Raw genomic sequence first — 23697 nt, forward strand, 5'->3', positions numbered from 1 at the left:
TCATCAATTTGCCTTGTTTTTTCAGTTAACATGGTAAATTACATCAATTTTCAATTATTTAACTAAGCATTTCTAAGATAAATCCCACTTGGTCATGATATATTGTTTACATGTTCAATTGGGTTTGATAATATTTTTAAGAGCATCTATGTTTCTCAGTGATATTCATCTGTAATTTTTCCTTGTAGTATCTTAGTTAGGTTTTGGTATAGGATAAAGCTAACCTCATAAAATTAGTTGGGAAGTGTTGCCTCCTATATTTTCCAAAAGAGTATGTAAAAGGTTGACATTATTTCTTTCTTAAATGTTTAACAGAATTCATAAATGACAATATTTGGATTTGAAATTTTCTTTGTGGGAAATTTTTTGATAATTTTTAAATGGATATGAAGCAATTCAGATTTTTCTATTTCTTAATGTGTTAGTTTTGATAAAATTATATTTTTCAAGGAATTTGTCAACTTCCTCTAAGGCTGAAAAATTCACCAGTATAAAGTTGTTTATAGTGATATTCCCTATTTCTTTCTTCCTTTTTTTTTTTTTTTTTTTTGAGATGGAGTATCACTCTGTCACCCAGGCTGGAGTGCAGTGGCACAATCTTGCCTCAATGCAACCTTCACCTCCTGCCTTCAAGCAATTCTCGTGCCTCAGTGTCCTGAGTAGCTGAGATTACAGCTGTGCACCACCATGCCTGGCTGACTTTTGTATTTTTGGTAGAGACTGGGTTTTGCCACGTTGTTCAGGCTGGTCTCGAACTCCTGACCTCAACTGATCCACCCACCTCAGCCTCCCAAAGTGCTGGGATTACAGGCATGAGCCACCGTGCCCGGCGAACCCCTATTTCATTTCTGATTATTGTATTTCACGTTTTTTCTTTGTCTCTTCTCTCTCAACCAGGTTTGCTGGGAGTTTACCAACTTTTTTTCTTCAAAAAACCAACTTTTGGCTGTGTTAATTTTCTCTACTTTCTGTTTCATTGATTTCTGCTCTTATCTTTATTATTTCCTTCCTTCCTTCTAACTTTGGGTTAGATTTGCTTTTCCTTCTAGATTCTTAACATAGCAGCTTAGGTCACTGATTCTAAACCTTTCTTCTTCATATAAGCATTTAAGGGTATAAAGATCTCTTTTAAGCAATGCTTTAGCTAAATCCAACAAATTTTGATATTATATTTTTATATTTCTATGTGAAACATTTTAAAATTTCCTTTATAACTACTTCTTTGATCAACTGCTTACTTAGAAGTGCTGTCATTTTCCAAATGTTTGGTGCTTTTTCTTGATATCCTTTGCTATTGATTTTTACTTTAATTCTATTGTGGTCTGAAAATATATTCTTTCACATTTTAATCTTTTGAAATTTATTAAGACTTATTTTATGGTCTAGCATATGATCCACCTTAGTGAACGGTCCCAAACATTTCTTTTAAAAATCATGTGTACTTGAAAAGAATATGTATTTTGCAGTTTCGTATCTTGTTTTATAAATGTCAGATCAAGGTGGTTGACAGTACTGTTCAAATCTGCATCGCTGATTTTTTTTGGCCTAGTTCCTCTATTAATTACTGAAAGAGGAGTGTTAAAGTCCCCAGCTGTCAATGTGAATATTTCTCCCTGTAGTTCTGTCAGTGTTTTGCCTCAGGTGTTGTGAAACTCTGTGACTTGGTGCATAAAGGTTTACAAAGGTTGTGGCTTCCTCATGAATGAATGAACAATGCTAGTATGCCTGTTCTCTCAGGTCTCTCTCCTTCCTGTCCTTACAGATGAGGGTGGCGGGGGCCTCCTGGTGCTATCCCTGCTCTCCCCTGGTCACTATGGTTCTTTTCCTCTCCCCCTCTCTCAGAATCACTCATTCCAATTCAAAAACCAATCAGCAACTGCACAATGTGCCTACCAATTTTGTAACTAAAAGATGATGAAGCAGATTTAAAAAATTTTAAACTTTGCTTATATAAGTCATGTACACCAAATATTTCCTAATTTATCTTTTATACAAGTTAAGAAGATAGGGCAACTGCAATTTATTTTCTTGAAGAGTATTAAGCAATATATCAGATTTTCAACTGACATTTTACAAACTTAAATTACCTGATCCAAACAATTCAGCAGATCACAAAGGCAAGCCCACTGTAAGGCAGGAGTTGGGTAGAAAGAATGAAAGCAGGCAGTGAAAGTATTATGACATTCCTGAAGGACAGCTTCTAGGAGACTCAAGGGCTGACTGAGATATCCTTGAGGATCATTATCCAATTTCACCATGCAGTGATCAACTCCTTCTGATAAAATTTTTCTTAACAAAGTTCTGGTTTTTCCAATACACTCTGCTAATTTGCTAGTTTCTTCTACAACTGCTTTTCCTGTAGCTTTGAGGGGGAAAAGAGCAGATTGGTAATTAAGCAAAATATTAAATATGCATGAAAACAATCAATATAATTCAGTAATTCCCTATACAGCTAAGTATCACAAGTACTAATATCTTAGAAATGAAACAACTTAGAGATTAAGTGTAGTACCAAATTATTTTTTTAATCTAAATGGGAGGGGGAATAAAAACCTAGTTTCAGCATTTAAGTCCCAATTGCTTATTCAAAATATTTCTATTTGACAGCATTTGTTTAAAATTAAACTTTATTAGATTATTTAACTTTGGCCCACTATTACTTTTTGTATCAAAATGACATGTAATCTATTTTATTCTTTATAAGCAAATACATAAGCATCATAGCAAGCTGACTTTCTCCCCTCATTTTAGAAGCAGCTTAAACACAGTTGGGGGTCAAAAACTCTCAGTTATCTCAAAGTAAATCTTCTCAATGTCTCTAATATTTTCTCCCTACAATCATTTAAAAAAAATGCATCATACCTGACACTGGGTAAATTTCACAGGTATAGACACGCAATAACCTCAGACAACAGGTACCCACAAAGCGCAGTCTCTCTAAATCTAGAAGTGTAGCTGTGAACTGGAATCCTTTTAATCCTCTAAGTTCTTCAACTCCTAAGACTAAGGTGGTCCAGCTCCAGTGAAGAATACTCAACAATGACTCAAAACATTCCTAATCCAGAATATGAAAAAACAGATAACAATTAATTCAAATGATACCATAAACTGAATCAAATGGAAAGGCAATGGTAGACAACTTCAAAACTTCCTCTCAAATTTTTTTACTGAGTTTTTTAATTGAATTTTTTTACTGAGCCCAAGACACTTTAAAAGTTCATTTATTAAATTACCCTTAACGGTAACTTTGAAGTTTGTTACAAAAAAGGTAAAGTAGTTAAGCATTTGTAAAAACAACATTCTTCAATATTTACCTATTTAAAAATAAATTTTTCAGTGTTCCTGCTACCAAGCTATCTAGCTTATCATATAAACAAGGGAAAAATGAAAAACACTTATAAAACAATGCATGTTTACTTGAAAGAAAAAATAAAGCTTTTTACAGTCACTGTAGTAAAAAATAAAAGAGTTTTAGTGTTAGATATCAATGACAGTATCAAATAACTTATTTTATGTCTATATATTAAAATTTGCAATACAAACTATAGCCAATTTTTGCTAAATACATTAATAGAAGATAAAAATTGACTAGAAAATACTAAAAAATTCCTATTTTGATTACTTAAAATTCTAGCACATGAGTTTAAGATGGTAGATTTTCTTTGCAGTTCTAGTCTTCTGGTTTTATCATGGTTACATGACGACAGGTACCACCTGAATCTCAAAGCAGGGCACTTACTGCCCCATTCCCACCAAATCCCTGAGCTCCTGAAAACGAGTTTATAGATTCAATTTTTTTTTTTTTTTTTGAGATAGAGTCTTCCTCTATCACCCAGACTGGAATGCAATGGTGTGATCATGGGTCACTGCAACCTCAACCTCCTGGACCCAAGCTATCCTCTCAAAACCTCAGCCTCCCGAGCAGCTGGGACTACAGGTACGCACCACCATGCCTAGCTAATTTTTAAGTTTTTTTAGATGGGAGTTTCACTATATTGCCCTGGCTGGTCTTGAACTCTTGCGCTCAAGCAATCCTCCTGCCTCGGCCTCCAAAAGTGCTGGGATTATAGGCGTGAGCCAATGTGCTCAGCCCTATAGTTTACCTTTTAAAGAAATGACTGAATAAGTTTTGTATATAAAGTCTACAATTACCTAATGGCCACAAAACCACTTAGACATAAATACAAAGGGGTTACCAAGCACAGAAAAATGAGATCACTAAAGAAAACAAAACAGAGTCAAAGATCCTTATTTGAATCAAAAGATACCAAACTGAACTTTATACTAATAGGATGAAAAGTTACCAAGAAGCCAAAGTTCTCATAGTCTTTTATTCAAAGCACAAGCTCTACAAACTGCCATGGCTCTTTTGGAAGGTCAACTTTGAGAGGATATACCAAAATTTAAATGGGCATATTTCCAGTAGAAGTATGCACATAAGTACACAAGTATTTAAAGATACATGTGTATAGATGCTCATGAAGCAAGATGAAATAGTAAAAAATGAGAATCAAAGTGGTTCTTTGATAGATATCAGGTTGAATAAATTAGAATAATGGTATGCAAACAGAAAAGATTGAGAGACCCAAATGTACTGCCAGGGAAGGATGTCCATGATACATAATATGAAATTTTCTAAAAAAGATGAAAACTATAAGTATCATAAGAAACAAACAAGCATGTTGTAGAGCATCCTGTATTTGATACATACTAATAAGTTTTTTTTGCATATAAAAATGGTCTGGGAAGGCCAGGTGCGGTGGCTCATGCGTGTAATCCCAGCACTTTGGGAGGCTGAGGCGGGTGAGTCATGAGGTCAGGGGTTCGAGACCAGCCTGACCAACATGGTGAAACCCCGTCTCTACTAAAAATACAAAAATTAGCTGGGCACGGTGGCAGGCACCTGTAATCCCAGCTACTCAGGAGGCTGAGGCAGGAGAATTGCTTGAACCCGGGAGGCGGAGGTTGCAGTGAGCCAAGATCGCGCCACTGCACTCCAGCCTGGGTGACAGAGCGAGAATCTGTCTCAAAAAAAAAAAAAAAAAAAAAGTTTGGGAAGATACACACCAAAATGTAAATAGTAGGTATATATGGCGATCATGAGAATGGGGGAAAAAATCTTTCATATACTTTTAGCATACTTTTATCTCATTCCTACCAGGAATATATATATTCACTTGGTGGGTTAAAAAATAAATTTAAAAGGGAAAGAAACATTCTTCCTATGCATTTTACTAATATGAAAGACTACTAGCTATATTAATAAATCACATTCAGATGGTGCCTTACAGTTCCAAAAACATCTTATACCCCTTATCTCACTAGAAATTCAAAATGCTATGATGTAATTTACTTAGGTAACATACATAAGAATCCTCAATTAATATATGAGAGATCAAGACCTTAATTTATACTTCCATTTATTTACATCATGTTGACTTTCCATTCTGCACTGTCAACCTCAATGGCACTGTGCTTCTTCATGTGGACAATGGGGATGGCAAGTGGTTCAACAAACTTCCTAGTTAGATATGCAACTCTTCCACCTAGTTCCTCAAGTAGTAATAACGCTTTTTCGGGCCAGCACCATCCTTAACTTTTCCTTCATTTTCTAATTCATTCAGCATATGCATTCATATATGATTTATTAGAAAAGCAAATAGTTTATTTAAAAAAACAGCAAGGCCAATTCATCTGGTCATGTAAAAATCATAGGCAACACCTCCATTTTTCTGTGATTTAAAGTATACATTATCTGTGGTCTAGAATATAAATGCTAATACAAAACCAAATCTGAGTTTATAAATCTAGGCTGAGATAAACTTAGAAGAGCAGCTAAACTCTAAACATCAACATGTACCTGAGGACTGAAGAGAAAAGCTGAAATTTTTTAAAAAATGGCTTACCACTGAGACAGTTCTTGCAAAAGACCTCTTTAAAATGTGTACAGGTTCACTGGTTTGCTGTTTGCCTTTTGAAGCACTGCCATCACTGGTTGGAAGTCTAAAGGTAGTAGACACAAATAAAATTATGTTAGAAAGTCCAACGTCATTTTTTCCTTTTAAAGTATATTGTACATTTTTGAATGCGAAAATAAATTATATATTTAAATTTTTTTTTGCCAGGTAAATGCCAATACAGGGCTTTTTTGAAACATTTTTCCAAGCTAAACAAACTTTTTAGCATATGGGCACTTCCTTTAAATCCTACCTTTGCAAGACTGAGTAGTAGAGGCTTTTTCCTCTTATTAGAGAACATATATAACGTATATAACATATAACTTATATTCTCTAGTAATGCTACTATTAATGCTGTTATTTAAAAGTTATTCAACCAGTGAGTATCTGGGAGTAGTTCAATGCAACATGTTATGTTGGTAGAGCTACATATTACAAACAGTAACTATAACAGATTGCACATTGCATAAAAACCAAACAAACGAAAATCCCTTTTGGGGAAAAATAAGGTTTGTAACCACTAAGTGATTACCAGAAAGAAAGACCGGGAGATAGAATCACTGTTCTAGACCATTTCCTTTGATTTTTTACTGCTTAACGAATGACAACATTTTTTAGTGACCGTTTATATCCATTTGAATTCCTTATTTTAAAAGTATTGCAGTAGTCTAGAAATAAATAAGGCACACACATAGGCATATGCCTTTATACATGCTTAAATTATTGTAAGTTAAAATTTTTAAATAATGTTAAAAATATAGTAAATATTATATGAGCAAGTTATTATTTGGTATTTCAGCTAAAGGTGAAAATTTACCAACAGTAGGGAATTTTCCAACTCATTTTATCAGTCTTATAAGACTACAATATATCAACCAGGCCTGCATCTATAGTCCTCCCCATCTTCCCTGCAATCTGACTTCTCCAAGACAAATTTTATTCTTTTACAACGTTTGAAATTAGTAAGAAAATCAATGGATAGATTTTTTTTTTAAAGTCAGTAAAATATTGTTATTGGTATAATACAGATAATCTGAGTAATCAGGCAAAGTTTAAAATTAAGCCTGTGTGGAAAATGTTTAAAAATATACAAAATATTAACTGTTTTTGTTAAATATATTTATAGTTCTACCAGCATATTATAATTTGCTGAATGCTTCAAATAATTTATCCCTATTATGCCACATGTTTTGTAATGATTCTACTTCATTATAGCAAAATAGTAAACCATACTAATTCAGTATAAATATGCTAAATACCTGTATAGTAACTGAGGTATCTGACCCGCATTAACATCTGTACCATTATTTGATTTCTTTGAACTCTTGAACTGGAAAACAACCCTAAGAAGAGAAAACAATGATACCAAAAACAACATGATCATTACAGGAAATAAGAAATTTAAGAAACATGTTTCCAAATCTTATGTCAATGAAAATGATTCACTCTTTTATATAAAGAAAAGCAAAAAGATATTTTCTAGATTTTCATTCTAGCTCTGAATGGGTTAGTCAGTAAAATGAAAGAACTGAACCTGATAAGGACTCCTAAATAAGTAGCTGTCCTGTCCCTCCTAGCTCTCCAACTCAGCTTTAACCAAAGCAGTAAACTTCTAAAATTTCTACTTACAAGTAGTAGTATAATATCTGCTTGACTAGTTGCATGATAAGCTTTAGCCTCAGTGTGCCATAACATTCCAACTCTGAATGAACTGTCTAAGAAAATCATACAGTCCAGGGTCCAAGCAGTCTCTTAGTTCTAAACACATTCTTAAGTTGATGCACACAAGAACAGATGTGATTTTTCTACAGTAGTCTCCTCGAATATTCAGCAACGGGAAATTCACCTCACAAAAAAGTCTATTTCTTTTTTTGGTCAGCTTTGTTATGAATTGACCTGCACTTAAATATATACTGTTATATAACTTCAACCGATTTCAAAAAGTTTATGCTCAGGAGTAATCAAGAATAAACTGAATTTATCTTACAAATGATAGTCCTTTAGAATACATAAATCATAGTAATAGAATATTTGAAATGTTGGATTTACAGTCAACAGGTTACAGGTCTGACCTTGGTTTTAACCACATGACTCTCAGGAAATAGCAAATAATTTCACCTTTTTATTTCTCTAGTCCCTGAGTATAAAATGGGGCTAATAACTGCTTCACAAAGCTATTGAGGGCATCAAATCAGATAAAACATAAGAAAGTATGAACTGAAAAGTACTCTATACGTGAAAGTTATTTTAAAACAGCAAACTTTTCCCTACGTTTTATTAAAATAACACACATTGCTGAAGCTTTGAAATTTTAAACTGTGTTCTCATGCACTATCAAATTTAATATCACATATCTACTTCTTCTTTATGGTTCCAAACTCCTCGATATCCTTGTCACCTTCCTCTATATAATTTCTAATTTGGTAATCAAGCTCATAAACAATGTAATACCCAGAAAAATATACAAATACCATCTGACAGAAGCAAAGTACAGTGGTCTTATTATCTCCTTGTTCTGTCTAGACCTCAATTTGGCACGAGGTTACATGAATTTAATTTTTAGCAGCTATATTATGCTCTAGTCTTCCTAAGCTTTTGAATCCTGCTGAAAGTCCTCTGAGTTTTCGAAACAATATTCCTCTAACAAAATTAATAATTGCTTAAGTAACACTTGGGCATTTACTTACCCATCATCTGTGGTAATAGATGCCTGTCCATGAGATCCACAGTCACTGCTGGGTCCTGACACTCGGGCCCATGCTACATACCACCACCCAGCTTGCAGGAGAACAGGCTCATCAAACATCATTGCATATTTTTCTCTGAGAAAAAATTAGTGAGTCAAAGACATTTTTTTACTTTTCTGTCACATATATTTATTTTTTCAAAATCTCTTATGAACAAAAATATAAAACTAACTGTATTATAAAATTCTTATCAAACAACATTAAAAACACTCTAAAGAAGTCTGGACAAGAATGCAGACAAATATAGTTATTTGTGTTATGGTGACAGAATTACATTTCTTCCTCCCCTTCTTGAATTCTACAATATCCTTAAATGTTATAAAACTTTCATATTAAAATAAGATAGAATGTTTTAAACTGATGTTAAACATGCAAATTTTGCTGGAAAATAAAAATCTGAACTTCAGTTTTAAAGCTCATTCATTCAGCTAAATAGTTTTGAGAGGCGGCATATTAAGAAAATGGCCCTGGAGTCAGGCGGCCTGGGTTCAAGGCCCAGCTATGTGACCTGCTAGCAGGGCAACGCAGGACAAGTTACTCTCTCCTCTCAGTACCTTAGCTTCTTCACCTGAAAACTGGGGTGAAAATAGTATCTCGCTCATAGGGTTGTCCTTTAGATTGAATTAAGTCAGATAGGTGTTTGGAGTCTGTCACATAATATCTATACAAACATTATTAATTTAGAAGAAGAAAACAGACAATAAATAAGGGCATCTTCTAAAGGATAGAAACAAGTTACAAAGTACTAGGTAACAGAGTGGAAGGAATGTTTATTGATTGTAGCTGGAATCGAAAGAAGAATAAAGGGCATTTAAAGAAGCAGGAGAATGTCATTAAAAAATCTGTAGAGGTATGGAAGTACAAAAGAGGTCAGGAAATGGCAAGGTGTTCATTATTAATTTCATTAATGCATTAAGACAGTTATAGAAGAGTAGTGGTAGAAAGTCAAAAAAGATGCTGGATGTTATGGAAATCCTTTATTGCTCCCAATGCCCTAGGAGTCTGGGCTTTGTACATAAGCTAATGAAGAAATCCTAGATGATTCTCTATAAATGTAACTGTGCTTTATATTTTTGACTCAAACTCATATGGTCAAAAACAAATGGCAGCCAGGCGCAGTGGCTCATTCCTGTAATCCCAGCACTTTGGGAGGCCGAGGCAGGAGGATCACTTGAGGTCAGGAGTTCGAGGCCAGCCTGGCCAGCATGGTAAAACCCCATCTCTACTAAAAATACAAACATTAGCCGGGCCTGGTGGCATGCACCTGTAGTCCCAGCTACTCAGGAGGCTGAGGCATGAGAATCGCTTAAACGCGGGAGGCAGAGGTTGCAGTGAGCTGAGATCACACCACTGCACTCCAGCCTAGGTGACGGAGTGAGACTCTGTCTCAAAAATATAAATAAATAAATACAGCAAATGACAACGGCACCTTAAGGCTTTGCTGAAAATTAATCAATTAGCTTTCTTAAAATTTTCCCTAATATTCATTTGTATAAAACATTAAAGTTTACTAAAAAATTCTTGCGATATTAGTTAATGCCTAAGAAATAGTCAAAATTTTCTTTAGATTTACTCTTTTGTTTTCAAAAGTATTTATATCTTGTACAAGCAAAGTCAGTATCTTACGATCATCCTTGTTTCTGAAAATACACAGTTTCACTAGCAAAAAAACCTACAAGGTTTTCTTAACATAGTTATTGTTGGGAAACATAGCACACTATTACTACTATGAAGCTCAGTTTATAATTTTTCTTATCATAATATTCCCTGCTTCAAACCAGGGAATACTGATCATAACACAATGTTGAGATAATTCTTAGGATTACATAGAGAGGACTGATAAAGCATCCTCTTACTTAATGAACCTTCATAAATAAACATACTAATTTTTATAAACTCCCAAAAGGTTTCAGTAAAGCTGGTCACCTCCCCAAGTGTGTTATTATCAAATGTATTCTACCAGCATGAGGTCAGAGTACATGGGTAATCTGAATTATGGTCAAATATGACCACCTGACACTAATTATTTATTACCTGTAATGCTAGGAGTAATAAATAACTGCATTATTACCAGAACACCAGCATACTAGGTATTCCGTAAGAGATGCATGAAAGTAAAGGTGTGGCCAGGCGCGGTGGCTCACGCCTGTAATCCCAGCACTTTGGGAGGCTGAGGCGGGCAGATCACGAAGTCAGGAGATAGAGACCATCCTGGCTAACACGGTGAAACCCTGTCTCTACTAAAAATACAAAAAATTAGCCAGGCGTGGTGGCGGGCGCCTGTAGTCCCAGCTACTCTGGAAGCTGAGGCAGGAGATGGCGTGAACCCGGGAGGCGGAGCTTGCAGTGAGCCGAGATGGCGCCACTGCACTCCAGCCTGGGTGACAGAGCGAGACTCCGTCTCGAAAAAAAAAAAAAAAAAAAAGAAAGTAAAGGTATGTAAAATATATGCATATTTCCATTTTTCTCTTTAATATTGAAACAGTTGAATTAACTTATGAAATAAATTTATGAAGTATATTATTAGTTTTAATTCAGCATTTTTGAAAGCAATACTTATATTGTTTAATATATAATTTAATTTCTCAAGCATTTGATATTTATAGCAGATTTAAAACTTCCTTTTAAAGTATGTTTATTCATTTATAATAAATTTCTAATATTAAGTATGCAAGAGTTACAATGAATAATGCACAAATTATTTACCTAGCAGCACAGTCATAAGCCAATACATCAGTCTCTGCAAGAAGGTCACCATCAGTTTCATGATCTCCTCCATCAGGACCCAATTCAAACAGCTAAGGAAAGGAGAAAGACAATCATTTATATAAATCAGCTATACAAATCTGATGAACAATGTTTTCATAATTTTGTACATGATCAATGTATGCTGGACCATACCAAATGTAAAAATCAGAGTACCTGCTTTTTTAACATTACTATGTGAAATACACAAACATATGTATTTAAATTAGGAAACAAGGTTTTATGGCCTACATTAATCTCTGTTTTCCTAATTTATATATTCATCTATTTACATCAAATGCTCTAAATAGTTCTATACAAGCTTTGTATCTGATATACGCATCTGAAAAAGGTGAGAGAACTCAACCAAAAAATTTTAACTAAGTGAGTCTCTAAGTGAGATTCTACCTCATTCTAAATGAGGTAGAATTCTAAATCTCACAGTACTTTAAAAAATTAAGTGAATACTGTAGAATTCTTAAAAAAACAAACAATAAAAAAGGGTAGAGAAATATTAGCTAAAGAGAGAGACGAGCAACGGAAGAATCCTTAAAAACAATAGTTTGAAGTAATATGGCATGAGAAAAAGACAGATGAAAAGCATGAAAAAAATGGCTCTTAAAAAAGAGGGGAAAATCCTCTGGATAAGAAAAAAACAGAAAAAATATCCCATATAAAAAGGTTATGAAATTAAGTGAAAATAAGAATTATGAGGAAGAGGTCTTTTTAAAAAACGTCTTTTTTTTTTTTAAGAAAAAAAAAAACCTTTTTCTTCTGGATAATTATGGAAGGTGAATTGCAAGAGAGGCAGATAAAGATTAAAATGCATTAAAATTTACTGGACAAATACGGTGCTAGATGTCTAAATTTTTAAATTATATGCTAATGACTTAGAAATCTTTCTCCAGCTCAGCTCTTATTCTCAACAGTCATTGGATTCCCTTCGTCCTCTAGTTCTATACCTTCCTCCTGCCTTCTCTGTTCTGGTTAATGGTACTTTCATTCATCTAATCTCTCAGATAAAATGTCTGAAATAGGCCGGGCCTGGTGGCTCACGCCTGTAATCCTAGCACTTTGGGAGGCTGAGGCAGGCAGATCATATGAGGTCACGAGTTTGACACCAGCCTGGCCAACATGGTGAAACCCCATCTCTACTAAAAATACAAAAATTAGCTGGGCGTGGTGGCACATGCCTGTAGTCCCAGCTACTCAGGAAGCTGAGGCAGGAGAATTGCTTGAACCCAGGAGGCAGAGGCTGCAGTGAGCCAAGATGGCATCACTGCACTCCAGTGTGGGCTACCAAAGAGACTCTTAAAAAAAAAAATAGTCTGAAATAGTCCTTTTTCCATATTTCTCTGCCATTACTGCATCTATTCTCTTACTGGTACCAAAGCTTGTCAATTCAACCATATTCCCTATTGCTGGCTGGAATATTTCAACGACTAATTAGTCTTACCTCCATTCTCTCCTTCTTCTAACCCATTTTCCACAAAGTTGAGGATTTTTGTATTTGTTTCATGACCCTTAGTACCCTTATAAAAATATCTTATCACAATACTTTCTTAATCTAAAATTATTCCTTGGTTTTTCATCTCCTCCACAGCATGATATGAAGGTTCTTAATAATTTGTCCCCAACCTGACTCCTGTATTTACATTCAACAAATATTTTTGAACACACACTGTATGCCAAGCACAGTTCTAGAAACTGGGCATAAAGGGGCAAACAATACAAACAAAGAATTAGGGGCTATTGGGAGTAAGTCTATGGTTGGGAATCGAATTTACAGTTTTAAATAGGCTTACCAGGGAATGAAGCTCTGGAGGTGATGGGGAAGTGGGCTAGGTAGGTGCTGAAGTGAAAAGAGCTGTAGTTAAGAGGAAACAGCAAGTGAAGAGGTACTGAGATTTGACTGTGCCTGGAATGTCTGAGGAACAATAAGCAGGCCAGTGTCACCGGATTAGAGTGAAACAACTAGTAGAACAAAAGGTCAGAGAGGTGATGACAGCCAGTTCTGATGGGGACTTTGTAGGTCCTTCTAAGGCTTTTGGTTCTCATTCTAACAGGAAGACACTACAGGATTCTGAAGAGACAATGATGCAATCTGCTGTACATTTTAAGAGAATCACTCTGCCACACTCAGAACAGAATAAATGGGGTGAGGACAGACACAGAACACAAGTTGGGAGGCTACTATAATAATCCAGATGAGAATGGCTGTGGCATGACCCAATCTGATACCAGTGGCAGTTTTCAGAAGTGTTTAGATTCTGGATTCATTTTGAAAGTGGAACCGACAATATTTGCTGCCGAAGTGGATGTGTATAAAAGAAAGAGCGGAATCAAGGATGACTCCAAGATTTTTGGTCTGAGGAAACAGAAGAATGAAGTTAACTCCATGCTGAGTCAGTTAACTGGGATGGGGAAGAACATGAGGATAGCAGGTTTAGGCAGATCATCAGAAGCATAGTATTGAATATGTTACCTCCAAAATGCCTATCAGACAGTCACGTGGAGACACAGCGTAGGCTGTTGTACATATTGGTTTAAAGGTCAGAGAAGAGGTTTATAAGTTTAAAAGTCATCAGAGATAAATGTCCATGAGGCTGGACCACTATGAGGAAGAGAATACTTTTAAAAGATGTTAAAAACTGAGTTCTTGGCACTCCAACATTTAGAGGTCAGGAAGATGATGAGCAACCAGCAGGAGACTAAGAAGAGCAGTCAGTGGGACAAAGGAAAATGAAGTGTGGTGTCCTGGGGGACAAGGGAAGAAAGTATTTCAAAGAAGAGCTCAATTGGGTTAAATTCAACTGACTGGTTAAGGAAGATGAGAGCTGAGGCTTGACTACTGAATTTAGCAATATGAAAGTCATCAGTGTCCTTGACAAGAGCAATGTCAGTGGTGGGGGCAAAAATCTGAATGGAGTAGGTTCAAGTAGGAATGTTAAGAGAGAGAATGGAGACAGAAAGTATAGAAAGAGTGTGTACAGAGACTAGCTAGGTGGCTAGTCCAAGACAAATACCTTTGCCTAGGGTAGTGGTAGAAGAGTCTTTTTTGTGGGGAAGAGATATAGGAGGCCTATCAAGAAAAATGTCTAGATTTCTGGCCTATGTATCAAGCATATGGTGGATGGTACTAATCATGAGAGAGAGAGATCAGTGGAAGAGCATGAATTCAGTTGAGATATGATGACTGATAACTGATGTGCCTTTAACATATTTACATGAAAACGCATCAAAGAAGTCTGATTTGGAGATACAAATTTGCGGATTATGGTATGCTGATGGCTATTAAAACTTTGGGCTCAAAAGAGAATACATATGAGAATATGTGAAGAAAGAGGGCCTAGGGCTGGGTCTTTGAGGAACACCTACATTCAGTGGCCAGGTGGAAGGGGATGAACCTACAAAGAGAAGAAACAACTAGAGGTATGAAAACAAAACAAAACAAAAGTAAAGAAGGGCTTAGCAAATGTATACATTACAGAGAGGTGAAGGGAGGGGAAAAAAAAGACTGACTACTGTTGAAAGGCCTTAGTCCACTCACTGGACAATTGAATACAAAAGGCAAGATCATTTCCAGAGGATAGGAGGAGTGAGGTAAAATTTGAGTTTGAAAAAGAAAAATAGGGCCAATATAAAAACAACATATATGGAAGGCCTCCATAATTCTATATAGTGTTTGAAGATACGGTCCACTATGTTATTCACTATTCCAAAAATAAAAAATCTCTTAGAGCTAGAAAAAAATATACCCTCCTGAGCTTATTAGACGTTGTCAAGTAGAACTACATAACACATTGAGGTTGCGTCTCTAACGTGAGGATGAGTCAAGACATCCTAAAATAACCATTTTAAAGCAGTTGCACTCAAATGAGCCAAACTACTATTTTTCTTATTATCAAAATACATGTGCTACAAGAGTCCTTAATCATTATTCTATCACTATACTCCATATAACTATAGGAGCTTTAAATTTTTACTTTATTCATTCTTACATTATCTGCTTTTTTAGCATATGTATTCCAACTATAACCAGAAATAAGCAAATATTTCTTTAAGTTTGTCAGTTCTGGTTGGGCCTCCATGGAGAATGTCCTTGGAAACGATCATTATGAAGAAGAGTGTTAACATATTGATATCACTTTTAGATATTATTGAGAGAACTAAGAAAATACCTCCTAAACAGATGACATTTAATCGAGATTTTTTTGTGAAGCCTGCTATTGAAATTCAGGCAGAAACTATAGTTTTCTCTTTCACTTTTAGAGCAAAATCAGGTAATTTGAGAAGCAGAACATTCAAGCTACTTAGTGAATATTCAAAGAATGAACATATACTTTGTTTAGTATAATTTGTTGGCCCTTTTGGACACGAATAGGTGTGGTGAACATATGACTCTCAATGATTTTTAGTTTGCCTACCAGATGGAATCCTTCCCTAACACTATCTCTCACTCATCCCTGGTCTCCACTCCTGGGGTGAAGATGTCTGTTTACATACTATTCGGCACTAAAAATGCTCAAAACTTTTTAGCTACATCAAAATGTCCCTAAACAGTTGTGCCTCCTCTGTCATTAAAATGGTATAAGAAAGTAGCCACATAAAAAGGTGCTGGTATTGCTAGGCCACCAGAAGTTCCATACAAAGGACTGAGATATAGCCTTTCTTCAGTCATAAATTGCTGAAAATAATTTTCCTTTCATTTCTTCCCTTCTTACAGAATTTTGATTTTTAATGAGTTATTAATTTAGTATTATTGTATTCGATTTTAGCAATGTTTTCTCTATCGCTTTTTAAAAAGAAGCATTAAAAACAAAATAAATCAAGTTAAAAAGGAAAAAAATTAAGACATTAGATAATAAAATAATAAATTAAGTCAAAATCAGTATGTTCAAACAAAAAAGGACAACATTGTTGATGAACTTTACCTTAATTTTAGCAGTATATTCTCCTCTACCTCCAAACAGACCAAGACCACCAAGTAAAATATCAGTGTCAGCACTGAAACGTATAGCTTCTACTGAATGGGCAGAATAACCCCAGCCTCCTCCATGACCTAGAATACATAAATCATAATCTATGTTTTAAAAGATCCATATATATTTCAGTTGTAAGACAATATTTCCTAAACCTAAGTATACATACTTTCAAACCTGTTTACCACACTATAATCTTCTTTAGAATAAACCTTCATTACTGCTTGAGTCTCTTCCTCTGTACTTGCCACACCCATTTTTAAGTCCTGCATAGCTGCCAAGGTATCAAGACAACCTAAAACAACAAATAAACAAAATTTAACTCCTTGAAATTAAAATGTCCTATGGTATTGATGACATTAAATGCTATAGGGGATAAATCAAAATAAATAAACTCGGAATGTTACTCCAAGCTTTAAACATCATTTCATGGAAGAATGCCTAAAACCAATACAAATTATCCCTTGTCTGATTAATGATCATATTTGAACATGCCATACGACAACCTTTTACACAAAACTGGATCTCTGAAAAGTTGAAATCACTTAACCTTTGAATTCTTACAAGGTTCTTCCTTTTATGAAACTCTCCAAATTAGTTTGATTCTTAAAGTACTATTTGAGGAAGACACATTAGTGTCACACAAACTTAATCAACACTAGTTTTGGATGTCTACAATAGAAACCAAAATGAAATTTGAGAAAAAAGAAACAAAGTTATATTTATGATATAGTAATTATATTTAGGAATATGATTCACAACTGCAAGTGCTAGAGTCTTAAAATGAGTCTTTTTAAGGATCATTTTTAAAAGCAACAAAATATATAGTTACGTAGTGATATAAAATTTCCAGCTACGAAATAAATATATTGCAAAAGTACTACATCTCAAAGTAATTAAATAAGAATGAAGTTGATATGCTGTGGAAAACTGTGTTATGTAAGAAGAAACAGAAGACGTATATAAAATTAATTACATTTTATAGAATTTGTTATTTAAAATAATATACATAAATTAAATATTATATACTTGAACATTTTATCACATCTTTAAAAGTTTATACATTCAAGTTGAGCAAAAACATTATTTTTAAGGGTCTACCTCTTGGAAAATTAAATAATTGGGCATACATAAATCTTTGATAGTGTTAGTACAGGTCTCATGTATTGTTTTCTGTGGAATTAGCCTCTCAGAGGTTTTAACTTATTTTGTATATTATTATTATTTAACAAACAAGACAGAATTACATATAAATTTAAATACTCTAAAAAAAAACCCTGGACAGCACACATTAATGTCAATTAATGGTACATCAAATCGCAACCCTACCTAAAATGTGCAAAGCTGCATGAGATCGGGTAGTGAGGGCCCTTGATCCTGTTGGTAAGGCAAGTTCAGGACTTAGGATACTACATCTGGACTGCATGTCTGCTGCAGAGGGAAGCCTGGCATCAGCAACCACTGCATTGTAACACCACAGCTCTCTAGTATTTGGTCGAAACCTTTAAAGAAAAAGAATAATTACAGCACCTCAATGTGGTTTTGTTTTAAAAAAAAAATTCCTAAAACATAACTGATGATACAAAGAGAATAGATAATACAGTCAGCTTAAAGAGGAAAAATGTAGCTCATTATCTTCTGGATCTAAGCTAAACATATAAAAAAAACTACATCACTAAAAGTGAAATAATTTGAAAATAGTAATGTAGATTATAATACTTAAATAATACAGAAAATAGTAATGTAGATTATAATAACTGTATAAAGTTTTGATACATACATATAAATATGAAACTCAACAAATACCCTATTAAAAAAGTTTAAAGACAAAGGACAAGTTGAAGAAAAATGTGAAGTGTACATGTGAGACAAAGCTACAATATCCCCAATGTATAAGAGCTAGAAACAATCAATCCATAGCAAAAATTGGCAAGGACATGGAATGCTATCCATAGAAAGGAAGCACAGATAGAATGGATGTGGATGTTCGACCATATGAATAAACAGTAAAAACCAATTAAAAACTATTAGGAACCCACAACATCTTCATCATCCCATTTATCTTATCTCTTTTGTAACAAAAGCTTCAAAAAACTATCTCCACTTCCTGACCTCTTTTAGGGCTCAGGAAGTGAGAGATGCAAGCTGTTGTTTAATAAATATAGAGTCTCAGTTTTCCAAGAAAAAAAGTTCTGATGATCTATTTCACAATAACATAAATATACTAAACACTACTGACTGCAGACTTTCAAAATGATTAAGATGGTAAACTTTACACTGTATTTTTACCACAATTAAAACATTTTAAATTATTTTATTTTATTTTTTTTGAGACGGGGTCTCGCTCTTTTGCCCAGCCCGGAGTGCAGTGGCGCAATCTCGGCTCACTGCAAGCTCCGTCTCCTGGGTTCACGCCATTCTCCTGCCTCAGCCACCCGAGTAGCTGGGACTACAGGCGCCCGCCACTGTGCCCGGCTAATTTTTTGTATTTTTAGTAGAGACGGGGTTTCACCGTGTTAACCAGGATGGTCTCGATCTCCTGACCTCGTGATCCGCCCGCCTCGGCCTCCCAAAGTGCTAGGATTACAGGCGTGAGCCACCGCGCCCGACCCATTTTAAATTATTTTTAAAAAGCACTTAAAATAGCATTTGGGAGAAAATAAATTATATGATGGTAGCTTCTATAATTAGTAACATTAATATTATTGCATTATTGCTTTTGGGAAGTTCTGTTCATCTCATTGTTTAGGTGATCATTCTTTTCTCTCTGGTTGCTTTTAAGATTTTCCCTTGGTCTTTAGTGTTCAACAGTTTCACTAACTCTCTTGATGGTAAATAATGGAAACACATAGTTTCTAATATCTGTGGATTCAAATCTCTTTTTGGTTCTGGAAAATTCATGGTAAGAGACAAGAAGAGACTAGAAATTATCTGCCCATCCCCCCACCAAGCCCCACCCCTCCAGATGAATGAGTATTCGACTGCTTCCTCTACTCTATGTTTACTTTAACTCCAAATACAAAATTCACTGTTCCCTCTACCCCTTCCTTTTCATGTGCAACATGTGGATTCAGTAAGCCTAATCAAAACCCTACAAGAATGTGACCACATCCTCTCATTTTTTCTTTTCCCTTTCTCCTCCTGCTCGCTTTTCCTCTTTAAATGCTGAAGCCCTCAAACCTCTTCAGAAAATGTACAGGGCACAGATCCTACTGTGGCTTGTCTTTTCTTCCCAGGCATCTCCTCAACCTTGGCAAAATAAAATTCTAAAGTGATTGAGACTTACCTCAGTCATTTTACAATTCTGCGAGCCTATCTTTTAACTCAGCAATTCTACATTTTAAAAGCTAGCTTGCAGAAATATTTCCACATGTGTGTAAAACTCTGTGTGTAGATACCTGTGTATTTGTTCACTGTAGCATTGTAGGTAATATCGTAATATTAAAAAAATCTAAAATGTTCACTGATGGGCAGTTAAGTATATTTGGTATATCCAGACTACAGAATTCCAAAATTTTAATAATGAAGCTGTTCTTGAAATACTGACTTGGAAAGATCTCTAAATTACTTTTGAGCAAAAATCTAACTTTTAGAGTAGGTATGTTTTTATTTACATAAAAAGAAAAATACATGCATTTTAAAAGATGTCAGACGATATAAATCAAACTTCATACTTGTGATCCACAGAGAAGGCTAGTGGGATCCGGTATGGGAAAATTAACAGAGTATGACCATCCTTTTTCCTGTATGTATTTTTGGTTTGTTTTTTAAAAAATAACACAAATTCACATATTATTTGTGTAAATTTGTATGTGGGAAATAAAACAGGTGTTCCTAACATTTATCTGCTCTTTATAGATGTTGTTTCAAATTACTCAGGCAAAGCTGGCTCCTAAAGAATATAAAAGGAAGCAGATGCAGGCCAGAAGGAAAGTGAAAGTAAGCTAATATTGGATGTGCAATGCATATGATAATTATAAAATTTAAGTGCCCCACTGAAAAACACAAAAGACACAAAGCAGCCAGAAGTCAGGATAACAGAAATTCTGATCCTGATTTAAAGAAAAATACCTCTAAGCTGTTTTACCAAAACATCTCTTAATCTCTGTTTTCCAACAATGGAGAAATTGATCAAGGAGCTGGCAAGGCATTTGAGATCATCTGACCCATTGCTACTAACATAAGTGAAAAAGACAAGGTTCAACCAGCTGAATATCATACTTGAGAGTTCTGTTAAGACCCCAGGGAAATGGTTCTAGTTCAAGTAAGTTTTTACTGTTAGACTTAGTTATACTGTTATTGCTAACTTAGTGAACGCATCCAGAAACAGATTCCACACTGCCAATTTTTATTTTTGTTTTGCTAATGCAAATTTACTTCATTTAAAAATAAAACATGTAAGAACTACAAAACAATAAAACATCAATTTACACCTAAGTCCAAACCAGAGCCTGCTCTTTGGTAACTAAGTCTCTTGAACATTGACTTCTAATCAGTAAGTGACTGCAGCCAATTCTATGTTTACATCCATTCTCCTCTCTATCCCCTCCATTCTATTCCACTGTGACCATTCTAACTTTGATTCTTAATACCTCATGTCTTCATAAGAATGATCACAAAAGACCACTCACCCATAGTCTCTTGTTATTTCATCTACCCTGCACAATGCTGCCAGGGAGATGTAATCGATTTGAGATGTACTCAACTCAATACTGGCCACTATGCCTTCTCATAAAATGACCAAATAAGAGAGTAAGCTGGCCAGCAACCTGGGAAGTGTGGCAGTCTCTTCACTCTGAATGCAAGCCTCATGATTAATCTCTATTTTGGAACATGGAAGAAAATTACCAAGGAGTTGGCAAGGCACTTGAGATCATCTATCCCATTGCTACCACATGGCCTCTTAGAACTTGGCTGTCTGATGAGAATGCAAGCAGGCATGGGTAGAAGAAGAAAGACAGAAAAAAGTCTCCTCACTCACACCACTTCAACCTTTCAACTTACTGGAATCTTGTCTACAAAGGCCAGCCGCAAAAGGAAAGAAGTGCTCAGCCCTGTGAAGAGCCACTGTGGTGATGGCAGGGTACCCCTCCTATTAGTATCCAAAGCTAGAAACGCTAAGAAGGGTAACTTATTTATTCATTTTGTATATAGAGCACCACAATAAAAATTTTTCTTTTTTTTTTTTTTTTTTTTGAGACGGAGTCTCGCCCAGGCTGGAGTGCAGTGGTACAATCTCGGCTCACTGCAAATTCCGCCTCCCGGGTTCACACCATTCTCCTGCCTCAGCCTCCCGAGTAGCTGGGACTACAGGTGCCCACCACCACGCCCGGCTAATTTTTTGTATTTTCAGTAGAGACAGGGTTTCACCATGTTAGCCAGGATGGTCTCGATCTCCTGAGCTCATGATCTGCCCGCCTTGGCCTCCCAAAGTGCTGGGATTACAGGCATGAGCCACCGCACCTGGCCTAGCATCACAATAAATTTTAAACAAATGCAACATAATTTCTTGAGTCTCTTTTGTGCCTTAGTCATCTCTACGTTTTAATAATTTCCAGAATGCATATAATCCTGTATATTTCTCTACCAGTAAGAGTATTTTTTAATGCACATTCTTAAAGGGCAAGCTCAATTATCTTCTTTATTCTTTATTGTCTTTGGCATAATTTCCTCCTCATAGTTAGTAATAATTATGAGAACAAAAAATAGAATGAATTCTATACAATATAAACAGGATTGATGACAGACTAAAAATAACAGAACTCTCAACAGTAAAATTAATAATTATAATGATAATGGCAAACACTTCTATGACACCTACTATGCACCTTTGTAGTATTAGCATCCCCATGTCATAAATGAGAAAACTGAGGCACACAGTCAAAGTAACTTTTCCAGGGTGACACAGAAAGCAAGTTGTGGAGCTGGGATAAACCTAGGTAGTGTTGCTCAAAATGCATGCTCTTAACCACTATGCTATACTATAAAGGTCCCTGTGAATCAGTGAGACAGAATTGTGGTTATTAGATAAACAGGAGAGTACTCATGTGTGAAAAGTCCGCCTGTAAATAAAGTTTATATTGCCATAAGAGTATAACTGCATCAAAACTTATTTACTACTCTGTTTTATAAACTGAGATGCTTACCTCCAAATTACATCATATACAGGATCAAGACACACACCAAATCCTTGCAGATCCTCTTGTTCTGAGTCATTAAAAGTTTTACAACTCCCATCCACTTTATTTATCAGAAGGCATTTAAATGGAGGAGGTTCTGATATAGAAGCAGGTACTAAGCCTTAAGAAAAAAATATTTATATATAATTTTCATATATATTACCCTTTTATATTCTCCAAAACCCATAAAGTAATATTATCTCCATTTCTCAGATGAATAAGCAGAGAACAAAAGAGGCTAAGTAATTAAAAAATCTTTAAGTGGGAGAATTAGGACTAAAACCTCAAGATGTCTAAATCCACAACACATGCTCCTAATCTCTTGCTATACCACTCTATTATATAATTATTCACAGGATCATGGACACAGTGTAGATTGATACCTTGGTCTTCATGAAATATTAAAGTTTGACTTATATCACCTCCCATAAAAATTAATTTCTAACATTTATTTAGCAAGAAACAATACATAAAAATCTTACTCTAATATGGATTTTTTCCTACTAGAATTTAGTTTATAGTTCTACCACTGTCTAGCTCACAAATACTGTGGTTTCCAGATCTCCCAATTATTCCATTCTTTCAGCACACAGACACATATAAACAGAGACATTTACAGGCTTTGTTTAAATTTCTTTGAGCAGAAAGAAAACAAAAAGCTACAAAAGTACATTTCATTACAGGGAAAGATAAACCATGTACTATCAATCAAGACAAGAGTTTGGAGGGGCATTCGTTTATTTCTGGTATTACCTATTATGTGTTTACTGGCAAAAATTTCTGATGTAGCAAGTACATGAGAATTAATAAGTGCTTCATCAATTCGTAAAAAAGTCTGGTCCCCACTTGCACCTATCCAAGTAGCTTTTCTTCCATATTTTGATCCAATGTTAGGCATGGGAGCTGGCTTTGCATTCCAATATGGCACATCCAAAATTGGTCTGCCCAGTTGTCCTTTCTAAAAGATTAAATAAACCACATTAGCAATATTGCTTTGTAAACAATCTAATTTTCATAAAGTTAAGGAGGCAATAGATAAAAATCAATCTATGAAACCTTATTTTTCACCAATTGTTAGTTTGGGTTT

At 35.1% G+C, this 23697-nt stretch overlaps 1 protein-coding gene across 12 annotated transcripts in view; it reads right to left on the minus strand.

Moving 5' to 3' along the window:
• Positions 1–23697, minus strand: part of MYCBP2 (MYC binding protein 2) — a 275606-nt gene that overhangs the window by 137099 nt on the left and 114810 nt on the right. For 11 of the 12 annotated variants that reach the window (XM_030813514.1, XM_030813519.1, XM_030813518.1 and 8 more), the window contains 11 exons: positions 23364–23568; positions 22578–22731; positions 17761–17933; positions 16601–16726; positions 16384–16511; positions 11411–11502; positions 8645–8779; positions 7217–7300; positions 5907–6003; positions 2863–3055; positions 2088–2362 (listed from right to left, as the gene is read on the minus strand). In XM_030813514.1, the coding sequence (XP_030669374.1) occupies positions 2088–2362; positions 2863–3055; positions 5907–6003; positions 7217–7300; positions 8645–8779; positions 11411–11502; positions 16384–16511; positions 16601–16726; positions 17761–17933; positions 22578–22731; positions 23364–23568 (1662 nt within the window). The remainder of the gene's footprint in view (positions 1–2087; positions 2363–2862; positions 3056–5906; positions 6004–7216; positions 7301–8644; positions 8780–11410; positions 11503–16383; positions 16512–16600; positions 16727–17760; positions 17934–22577; positions 22732–23363; positions 23569–23697) is intronic. The other variant, XM_030813510.1, reaches the window with a different exon arrangement.

This window comes from Nomascus leucogenys, chromosome 5, assembly GCF_006542625.1.
Source record: "Nomascus leucogenys isolate Asia chromosome 5, Asia_NLE_v1, whole genome shotgun sequence".
Classification (NCBI taxonomy): domain Eukaryota; kingdom Metazoa; phylum Chordata; class Mammalia; order Primates; family Hylobatidae; genus Nomascus; species Nomascus leucogenys.